The 10458-nt window shown below is 55.7% G+C and overlaps 2 protein-coding genes across 2 annotated transcripts in view; both read left to right on the top strand.

Moving 5' to 3' along the window:
* The window catches only part of HMX3 (H6 family homeobox 3), a 2384-nt gene extending 1693 nt beyond the window's left edge, over nt 1–691 (top strand). Inside the window, exon 3 of the mRNA XM_052677390.1 lies at nt 22–691. Within this exon, the coding sequence (XP_052533350.1) occupies nt 22–632 (611 nt within the window). The 3' untranslated portion in view covers nt 633–691. The remainder of the gene's footprint in view (nt 1–21) is intronic.
* A 3127-nt stretch (nt 692–3818) lies between these two features.
* On the top strand, nt 3819–9804 carry HMX2 (H6 family homeobox 2). Its single transcript, XM_052677136.1, has 3 exons — nt 3819–3979; nt 7793–8070; nt 8992–9804. Exons 2-3 carry the CDS (start codon nt 7794–7796, stop codon nt 9534–9536), a joined length of 822 nt encoding a protein of 273 aa, XP_052533096.1. The 5' UTR covers nt 3819–3979; nt 7793; the 3' UTR covers nt 9537–9804.
* The last annotated feature ends 654 nt before the right edge of the window (nt 9805–10458 follow it).

Genomic DNA, 10458 nt, shown 5'->3' with positions numbered 1-10458 from the left:
TGTCCCTCTGTCCCCGTTCAGCTGCGGAGAAATCCCTCCTGCGGGACTCGTCCCCCGCGTCGGGCACCGACAGGGACTCCCCGGAGCCGCTGCTCCAGGGGGGGGACGCGGAGCAGAAGGAGCGGGACTCCAAAAGCCCCGCCGAGATCGTGCTGGAGGAGAGCGACTCGGAGGAGGGGAAGAAGGAGGGCGGCGCGGAGGACTGGAAGAAACGGGAGGAGAGCCCCGAGAAGAAGCCGTGCCGCAAGAAGAAGACGCGCACGGTGTTCAGCCGCAGCCAGGTCTTCCAGCTCGAGTCCACTTTCGACATGAAGCGCTACCTGAGCAGCTCGGAGCGGGCTGGCCTGGCCGCTTCGCTGCACCTCACAGAGACCCAGGTGAAGATCTGGTTCCAGAACCGCCGCAACAAGTGGAAGCGACAGCTGGCGGCCGAGCTGGAGGCGGCCAACCTCAGCCACGCTGCCGCGCAGCGCATCGTGCGCGTCCCCATCCTCTACCACGAGAACTCGGGCGCGGAGAGCAGCGCGGCGGGAGGCGGCGGTCCCGGCCCGCAGCCTCTGCTCACCTTCCCCCACCCCGTTTATTACTCCCACCCCGTGGTCACCTCCGTACCGCTCCTGCGGCCCGTCTGAGCCCCGCGCTGAGCGGCGCGGAGCCGCCCGTAAGTAGCGCTACGGCCCTATAGCGGAGAGAGGGGAGCCGGGGAGGGGGGTTAAAGGGGAGGGGGGTGGAGAGGGTAAGGAAAGAATGAAAAAGCGTTACAAGAAAATAATTAGGGAGCAAAAGTGGGGAAGGGGGGGGGGGGAAGGAAAACGAAAGCGGGCACCCCGGGGCTGTCACACCTTTTGTAACCGCGAACACACACCGCGATGGTCTCTGTGGCTTTAGGTTTATTTTTGTACAAAAGAAAAATTAAAAAAAAAAAAAAAAAAAAAAAAAGGAAGAAAGAAAGAAAGAAAGAAAAGATAATAATAATAATTAAAAAAAAAAAAAAAAAAAAATCCCACGCCGCTCCTCCTCCTCGAGATTTGCCAAATCGGGAAAGCCAATAATAATAATAATAATAATAATGATAATAAAGTGAGGAATTCTATCGTTCCATCCCTCTCGGAGCGCTGCTTTGCTCCGACCTCATCGCGTTGTGCTGCGGGGGGCACAGCCGCGGGGGGGGGGGGTAATCAGAACTCTTCTGTCGGATTCCCGTTCTTATTTTCCTGCTCGTTGTTTTCGTCTTTTTTTTTTTTTTGGATGTTTGGTTGGTTGTGGGTGGTTTTTTTTTTTTGGTTTTTTTTGTTTGCTTTTTTTTTTCCTTGTAATGTTATTTCGGTATTTGGGCAAAAAAAAAAAAAAAAAAAAAAAAAGGGGGGGGGAGGGGAGAACATCTGTACTCTTTGGGGTTCCTTTTGTAATATTGATTGATGATGATGATGAATCCTTATTTTTATTCTTGTACTTTTGAACTGTGCAATACTGTACGACGATTCTCAAAGCACTGCTTTTACCTGAGCGGGTGAGGAGAAGGGGGGGGGGGGGGGGAGGGTTTAGCCTTGTATAACTGCGTTTCGCTCGTGTTGTACGAAATAAAATTAAAGAAGAAGAAGAATTATTAAGAATACAATAAAATCCAATAGATGGAAGTGAAGGGAGAGGCGTGGAGCTCCGCACCCTCCCGGCCCCGCGGAGCAATGCGGGCGGTTCGGCGGGCCGGGCGCTATCAGTGAAGGACAATCAACTTTAAGGGGGATTTTCGTTTCTTTGCTCCAATGTCGCAGTTTTATTCTGAGCTCCTTCGGAGGCCGCGGGCAGAACCGAACCGGGACGGCCTCTCTTCTCCCCCCCTCCCACCCCGCGTCTCTCCTCCGTTGTCGGCCGTTCTTCCCGAGGGTTTGGGACGGGCGCCGTTCTTTTCTTTTCGGATTTCTCATTGCTTTTATTTCGCTTCCCTTCCACCCTCCCCCCTCTCGGTTGTACCCCCCCCCCCTCCTCCCTTTGCTTTCTGTTAGGGTTCGGTCCTATTTTTACAGCCTATATTGTTATCAACTGAATGTTGTGGTGGAAAATAATAATAATAACAACAACAATAATAATAGTAATAATAAAACCCGTTCCTTAGCGTTCTTTTTATTATTATTATTATTATTATTATTTTTATCTCTTTCTTGAAGCGTTTCTTCGAAGAAAACAACACCAAAACAACAAAGATGCCAAACAACCACCGGAACGGGAGGAGGGGCTCCCACGGGCGGGTGGGGGCGGCTCTGCGGGGCACCGCGGTGAGTCCGGCCCCGACGTTTCCCGACCGGAGATGGGGGGGGTCCCGGCTGGATGCGATCCCCCCCCATCCTCCATCATCGGTACGGCATTATGGGACGCTGTGGGGGGGGGGGGGGGGGGGAGGGGGAGGCGATGAGACGCCGTTTGGGGGGGGCACTCCTTGCTGGATGCCGCACCTTTCCCCGGCGGGCCCCCCCTCGCTGTTGCCCTCGGGGTGCCCCCCCCCATCACGCATACACACACACCGCACGGTTATTTGCGGCACAAATCGCTCCCCTCTCCGTTCAGATCTGCCTCACCCGATGTGTTTATAGTGCCCAGGGCGGGAGCGGGGGGCGAAGGAATCAAAATAAAACTCCGTTCTACGGGCGGAGAGCTCCGCGCCTTTCTTTCGTTTGGGATCCAAACCTGATGCGATGGGTCGTAAACGGAACACAAACAGAGGGTCGGAGCCAAAATACGGCTCTCGCTGTGTCTCCTGCAAACAGAGTGATGCCTTTTGTGTTTGCACTGCTAACTTTGGGACAAGTCGTTTGCAGCTCATTAAAAATATTGTTGTGATTGCAAATACATCTTTTTCCATTTTATACGCGATAGAGCGATGTTATCGAGCGGCGGGGGAAAGCTGTCGCTTATTTGTGGTCGGGGAGCAGCGAACGACTCCGGACTGCCCCGGCCATCCCTGAGTGAGGGGGGTGCGAGAGCGGCTACTCCGCATTGTGAGCTCCGCTGGGGTAGGGCTGTGGTTCTTAAGGGGCGGGGGGAAGGGAGGGGGGGAACAAGGATGGGGAGGGGAAAGGGAAAAGAAAGAAAAAGAAGAAAATATAAAGGGAAAAGGGACGAAGGAAAAGAAAAGAAAATACAACAGAAAAGGGAGGGAAGGAAAAGAAGATACAAAAGAAAAGGGAGAGAAGGAAAAGAAAAGAAAATATAAAGGGAAAGAAGAAGAGGGAAAGGGAATAAAAGGGGAAGAATGGGAGAGGGGGAAACGAAAATCTAAAAGAAAAAGAAAAAAAGAATGAAGGCAAAGAAAAGTAAATGTAAAGCGAGAGCTCAGCTTTTCCACCCCTCTCCTCCTCTGACAGCAGTGGATGGGCTGTGGGCGAAGGGAAACATCGCTGCGGGGCTGTGAGCGGCGACAGAGTCGGGACAGCGTTGCAGCCGGGACACTTTTCCCTTTGGCAGAGCCCTTTTGGGGCCGCTCTTTCCCTCAGACCCCCACACCTCCCCAGGTGTCCCCGCACCCAACCGTGGAGCTCTGTCACCTCTCCCTTCGGGCACACCTACGGCTGCGAGAAACCCTTCGGGGCGGCGAAAAAAACACCTTTTGAGAGACCGAACAAAGAGGGGGGAGGATGTGTGTGTGTGTGTGGTGGGGGGGGGGGGGGGGGGGGGGTGTCGGTGCGGTGCTACCGAACTTCTCCTCCATTCTCTGCGCCGCAGCGGCCGCGCTCCGCTCCGCAGCTCTGCGCCTTTGTCCGCACCGAGCTCTCCGCGCCGAGCGGAGCCGTGTTTGCGCTACAAACACCCATGTATTTCTTTTATTTGGTAGTAAATAGCGGCTGGCTGTGTACTGCAAACAGCGCGGGGGGGGATATAAACTTCCCGAGAGCCGCATTTTGGGGATCAGACGACTTTTGCCTCCCGCGGGCTGCGCAAGGACCGGGCGGGGCGGCGCTCCGCTTCTTCCGAGCACCTCCGGGAGGTCGGTAATCGGTAACGGAGTTTTTTTGCTTTTCCACCCCCCCCCACCCCCCCTTTTTTTTTTTCCCTCCTCCTTTCTCCGAAGGTTTCCGAATTCCGCTGCATGCGCTGCGCAGATGCGATTCTTTCCGCTCCGTGGGAAAATCCCGCGGTCCGACAGCGCAATAAACGCGTGGGGTTGGGGATAATTTTCTTTTTTTTTTTCTATTTTTCTTTTTTTTTTTTTCCCCCTCTCCCTCCCTTCCCAAATATGCCGAGAGTGTCTCTGCAATAATCGCTTTGCTCCATCGACTCCGCGTAGCGCGCAAACGGGACGAGGAGACCATTAGGAGCATTAACAGATTGGCACGGCGCAATGCTGCGGTCTCTATTGATCGCGGCACGTCTGTAAAATATCGTTTCCAATGAATCTATTGTTCCTGCGCTCTTTGGGTGCTGTCGGTGACCTTGCGCCTCTCCCGTACCTTCGAGGGATTCCCGGAGCTCAGTCCGGGCCCCAAAGAGAGCTTTGGAGCTTGGAAATGTTTCAAAAGCGTGCGGCAAAAGAACTCTTACGTAAGGAAAAGCGGGGAAAGAGCGACGCAGGGCAGCTTCGAGGGGCCGCATCCTCGCGTTGAGCCCCGCTGAGGGATTCGCGTGGGAATCGATGGGGAAGGTGCGCAGCCCTGCCCCGCGCAGCACCTCCCCATCCCGTTCCGACGTCCCCAGGTGGGGGCACGGGAACCGGCAGCGCTCCGTCCCCTTCCGCTCCGCTCTGCCCGCCCCGTCCGTGTGCCCGCATCGCCGGGCAGAGCCCCGATCTCGCCTTGCGCTCACCTGGAGCCCGCCGGGCCCCGCGTTTTCAATAAATAGAAAGGATCTCTCGCACTCCTCGGCTCTATTCGCTTTCATGATGGAGTGGAACCATCAGATTTTCATCAAAGTTCTATTAAGTGAAACATAGGTTGCAGGGCACCCTCTGATTGAAACAGTTTAAATTTTAATTGTGTTTTTAATTTGACATATAGTTGCAGAAAGGAATGACACTACAACGCCAAGGGGCGGTCGATTTTCTTAATTTCTCCCCGAGGAATTGATGAGTCTATCAGGCCACTAGATTGGAAACACATTAAAGCTCTCTGGTTAGGTTGTTAATTGGAACTTGATGGATAGGGGCCCTCGGATAGGCTATGCTGATCCAATCTTCGCGACTTTCTGTTTTCCAATAAATTACACAATTCATTTTCCAGCCGCAGATTACATAAATTGTACACCTCTAGGGCTCTCTTTCTCAAACAGGAGCCCTTTTCCCCAAAAGCCCATTGCGAGATGTCATTTGCGCCAAAAAACGAGCGGCAGAGGCTCTTGAATGAAAATCGAAACATAATCAACGTTTATACTTAGAAAATTTATCGAGATCATTTTCTCTGGTATTTCCTTATTTTAAAGTTTGGACGCGCCATATATCATAATCCACACGTGGAAAGGGGACCGTGTTTAATATTTATCGAAGCTTGATTCCGAGATCAAACTTGTTTATGACTTCATCTGTCATTTCGGAGGGAGCCTTCTCCCGATATTATGGCCGCTCTACGAGCCTATTTTCCAAGCGCTGCAGAAGCAGGGCAGATCAATTTTTATTAGGCTCCTTTTGAAAGCTTGCTCAGGGCCACTTTAATACCGAGCATTGTAATAATCTGGAGATCTAAACTTTAAGCGTTCGCTCTGTCTTTCAAAGTTGATCTCGCCGTGCCGGTTGATCACATTTGCCCCGACGGCGCGGGCGGGGGGTGGGAGGGGGGGGGGAGAGGGGGGGGGATAGCGCGGCCCCATCCGTCGAGGGCCGGCGGGAGGCGGGTTGGGCCGGGCTGCCCCGTGACTGTTCGTTCCGTCGGGTGCTGATGGGCGTTGGAACTGATTCATTCCCCCTTGGGAGCGGCGTCGGAGCGCGGCCCGGCTCATATTGGCTCGGCCCGGTTTGGTTCGGTTTGTTTTGGTTTGGTTCGGCACACAGGTTGCTGGTGCTTCCCTTCCCTTCCCTTCCCTTCCCTTCCCTTCCCTTCCCTTCCCTTCCCTTCCCTTCCCTTCCCTTCCCTTCCCTTCCCTTCCCTTCCCTTCCCTTCCCTTCCCTTCCCTTCCCTTCCCTTCCCTTCCCTTCCCTTCCCTTCCCTTCCCTTCCCTTCCCTTCCCTTCCCTTCCCTTCCCTTCCCTTCCCTTCCCTTCCCTTCCCTTCCCTTCCCTTCCCTTCCCTTCCCTTCCCTTCCCCCCTTCCCCCTTCTCCCTTCCCCCTTCCCTCTTCCCCCCTCCCCCTTCCCCTTCTCCCTTCCCCTCTTCCCCTTTCTCCCTTTCTTTCTCCCTTTTCCCTCCCTTCTGCCCCCAGATCCCCTAAATCCCCCACTCCCCCATGATTTCCACCCTCCTCACCCCTCTCCCTGTCCAGCATCCCCCCACCCCGGCCCATCCGCATCCACCCGCAGGCAGCACAGCGTTGTCACGTCGATTGCCATCGGGGCGGCTCCAGCTCCATTCCCTGCCTCTCTCTACCCCGGCTTGGAACTCGGGCAGCCCCCGGGTGCCGTCCTTCGCTTTCCCCGACGGCAGAACAGGGTCCCGGCTGTGCGAGGGGCCGGGAAAGCAAAGCGGGATGAAGGACGATTTCTTAAATTGTATTTCAGTGAGGGGTCTTTCCGGGTTAATGAGCTGACATCATGATTAAAGCTGACCATTTGTAATGTGTCGCGACCCCGTTGAAAAGCACTGAAAAGGTTAATGTGGTAAAACAGGACAGCACCTGCCCCTCGCAGGGAGAGGAGGAGCTGGAACACTTTTCCTAATCAATTAGTCCATTAATGAGTCTATCAAGTAGTTAAGTAGTTAAAGATTATGCCGCTGGTCTGGGTAACAGTCGTCATCTCGCTATGCCTAATTATATTATAAGTACTTTATTCAATATACCAGCCATAATATGGTGACTCGGAGTTAATGAAAATGTCATTTTAAAACGTCTTGACATTTGTCTCTATTGATTTGTATATTTCCATCCTATTCTTTGCATTCCCTGATTTGATTTTTGGGATATGTGTCCGCTGAGGGGCCCGGGGTCGGAGGGGGGGGGAGCGGGGGGAGGGTGAGGAAAGGGGGAGCCGAAAGGCCCCATCCCAACACCGCCCCGCCCCGGGCAGCCGTCGGGGCTCGGCCTCGGCCGGGCCTCCCCGATAGGAAATAGCATTTCCTTTCCCTGAAGCGTTCGTTACCGGTTCCTATTCATCGCAGGAGGATTTTTCCCAGCTCGGCATCAAACCGTAACATCGATTTATTTATTGTTTTTCCCCCATTTCTCCCACAAACAAAAGGGTAACCCCCCCCCCTCCCCCCGTCCCCTCACCAAGACGCGTTGTCCCAGCACCTCCCGTCCATCCCGACCCTACGTCCACACCGCCCCCCGAGGCGGAGGCAGCGCAGCCGTGGGGTCGGGGCAGCCCCACAGCACTCGGGAGACCCCCGGCCCCGCCGCCTCCCGGGACCCCCCCAACCCCCTCCCAACCCCCGGACCCAGCCGCTGCCCAAACTTTCCACCGCCGCCGCCGTGATTGGCGCGGCGAAGGCCACCTCCATGCAAATGAAGCCCCGCCGCCCGCCGCCCGCAGATCAATAGGGACGCGAGGGAAGGAGCATGCAGTCCGCCTGGGCAGGCGCGGGGAGAACCGGCAGCGGCACGCCGAAAGCACCCCCAAAACAAACCCCCCGGCAGCCCTGCTCCCTTCCCCCCCCGTCCCCGCACCCCTCGGCTCCTCTAAAGCGAGAGCTTTCCCCTTCTGCTTTCTTATGAACCCAGGATGAGCAGCAAGGAAGAGCAGAGCAAGTGCTGCCCGCCCGCTGTTCCCGGCTCCACCTTCACCATTCAGTCCATCCTGGGCAGCGGCAGCGCCGACGGCCCCCGAGAAGCGGGCCCTAAGGCGGCCCCGTGGCCCCCGCGAGGTCGGAACCTCTCCCTTTCCTCGGACGAAGAGGAACCGAACGAGAGCTGGAAACACCGCGGCTGCTTCTGCCCAGAAGCCCACGGCCCCGCCGAGCCGTGCCGTAAGCAGCAGCCCCTCGGCTTCGCCCGTCTCGGTGAGTAGCGCTGCGCGACGGCGCGGCCGCGCCTCGGGGCTGCCGGGTGTGAGCCGGCCATGGCTGGAGGGGGGATGGATTTGCTGGAGAAACGGGGCGGCTTTGGTTTTTCTTCCCTTTTCCCACCTCAGCAGGGTTCGTTCTCGCCCTGGCGAAGGGGCGAGTTTGGAGTGATAACGAACGTTCCCTTATCTCCTGCTTCTTTACAACGCTCGGCTGAGGGAGAGAAAGATGTTTATTTTTAGCATTAGTTCTGATGAAACGGCGTGTGAAATGCGGTGTTGTAAAGCAAAATGCGTCGGCTCGTGTCGGGCAGGAAAGCAGCATTGAGCCCGGTGCTCAGGTGCCTTCACTGTGACATATCTCACAGAATCATGGTTGAAATCACAGAATCGGGGAATATCCCGAGCTTTAAGGGAAGGACCCTTAAAGATCATGGTATCCAACCCCCGGCTCCAAGCAGGACCCCCGAAAACTCAATTCCTGTGTCTGAGAGGGGTGTCTCACCACTCTCGGGGCTGTAGGAGCCATAGGGGGCTGTTCCGTGCCCATCACACTCTGGGGCAAAACCTTTTCCCTAAAAGCCAACCTGGCCTTTGCCAACGAAGCTTCATGCTGTTCTTCGGGTGCTATCCATTTCGTCCATCCATTTGTCCTCCTGCACATCCATCTATCCATTCACCTTGTCCATCCATTTTTCCACCCCTCCATCCACCTGTCCATCCCTCCATCTATCCACTCGACCATCCACCCTTCTCTCCATCACACACCAACCCCTGATGCACAACCGCTCATATCAGAAGTTTCTCCCACCCTCGCTGCAGTTTCCTGCCGCTTTTCCTCCTCTCCCGTCTCCCCGGAGCCGTCGGGGCCGCGCCGTCGGTGGCTGCCGGTGCGACCCGCGCTGTGGCTGTGTTGCAGGCAGCACCAAGGGCAGCGGAGCGGCTGCGGGCGGAGCGGAACGGCCCCCCTTCCTCTCGGCCTCCCCGCAGGACTTTAAGGAGGACAAGGAGAAGCCGCTGGGATCCTCCTCTCCCTCTTACGGGGACAGGCAACGCGACGGCGGGGACCGGCAGGCCGGGGCCGCCAAAAAGAAGACGCGCACCGTGTTCAGCCGCAGCCAGGTGTACCAGCTGGAATCCACCTTCGACATGAAGCGATACCTGAGCAGTTCGGAGCGGGCCTGCCTGGCCTCCAGCCTGCAGCTCACCGAGACCCAGGTGAAGACGTGGTTTCAGAACCGCCGCAACAAGTGGAAGCGACAGCTCTCGGCAGAGCTGGAGGCGGCCAACATGGCCCACGCTTCAGCTCAGACTCTGGTGGGGATGCCGCTGGTGTTCAGAGACAATTCCCTCCTGCGGGTGCCAGTGCCGCGTTCCATCGCCTTCCCCGCTCCTCTCTACTACCCCGGCAGCAACCTCTCGGCCTTACCGCTCTACAACCTCTACAATAAGATCGAGTACTGAGAGCCCCGCCCGCCCCGTCGGGGCTGAGAGCGGCAGCGCCTCCGGGCTTCGGCTCCGGGACCGCCTGCGGAGCTTCGGGCCCGAGACTTCGGGATTCGGTTCTGGGGGTTCTGCTCCGGCTCCGAGGCATCGGGTCCGGGGATTCGGCTCCGACTCGGGTTCGGGGCCGTTTCCACGGGCAGTCCGGAAAGGTTTGGAACTGATGGGGGTGGGAGGGGTGAGGTCGGGGCTCCCCTTCCCCCCGCCCAGCGTTATCCTGCCACTTGAAGGGAAAATTAATTAAAAAAAAAAAAAGGAAAAAAAAAGAAAAAAGAAGAGCTATTTCAGATCTGTACATATTTTTAAAGGAAATAAAACGTTTTAAGCCTCGTTTGTAAATCTGCCACCACCACCGCGTGTTTGCATGGCTGGGAAGTGGGTGCAGGATGGGTTTCGTGCTGTGGGATGGGCATGGGAGAGGGGGGTGGGAGGGTGCTAGCACGGGAAAAAGGGAAAAAAAAACGATTAAACGATGCAGAAAGGATTAAATAAGATGAAGGGAGAGGCAGCGTGTTGGGAATGGATGAGGAACGAGTGCTGCCCTATGGAAGGGGTGCATGGCAATCCCAGCTTGGGCAGGAAATGCCGTGAATGATGTGAGAATTGCTGGAAATAGTGGAAATAATTGGAAACGTTTGGAACTGTTGGCTACATTTGGAAATATTTCAGGTGTCGGACATTTCTGTTGATAACAGATTGTGGGTGTTGGAAATATCGGGAAATATCGTAAATACCGGTAAATATTGGTAAATGTCGGAAATATTTGGAAACACCATGTGTATTTACAGACGCCGTAAGCGTTTTGCTGGCGGCAGCCCGTGCTCAGCTCCCACCCTCACGGCTCCGTCCCCTCGTCTCTGACTTCCATTCCATCGATGGACAT

The sequence above is a fragment of the Tympanuchus pallidicinctus genome, unplaced genomic scaffold, assembly GCF_026119805.1.
Source record: "Tympanuchus pallidicinctus isolate F22 unplaced genomic scaffold, pur_lepc_1.0 scaffold16, whole genome shotgun sequence".
Lineage (NCBI taxonomy): Eukaryota > Metazoa > Chordata > Aves > Galliformes > Phasianidae > Tympanuchus > Tympanuchus pallidicinctus.
The sequence above is the reverse complement of the archived record's forward strand: the minus strand, read 5'-3'. Positions and strand labels throughout refer to the sequence as shown.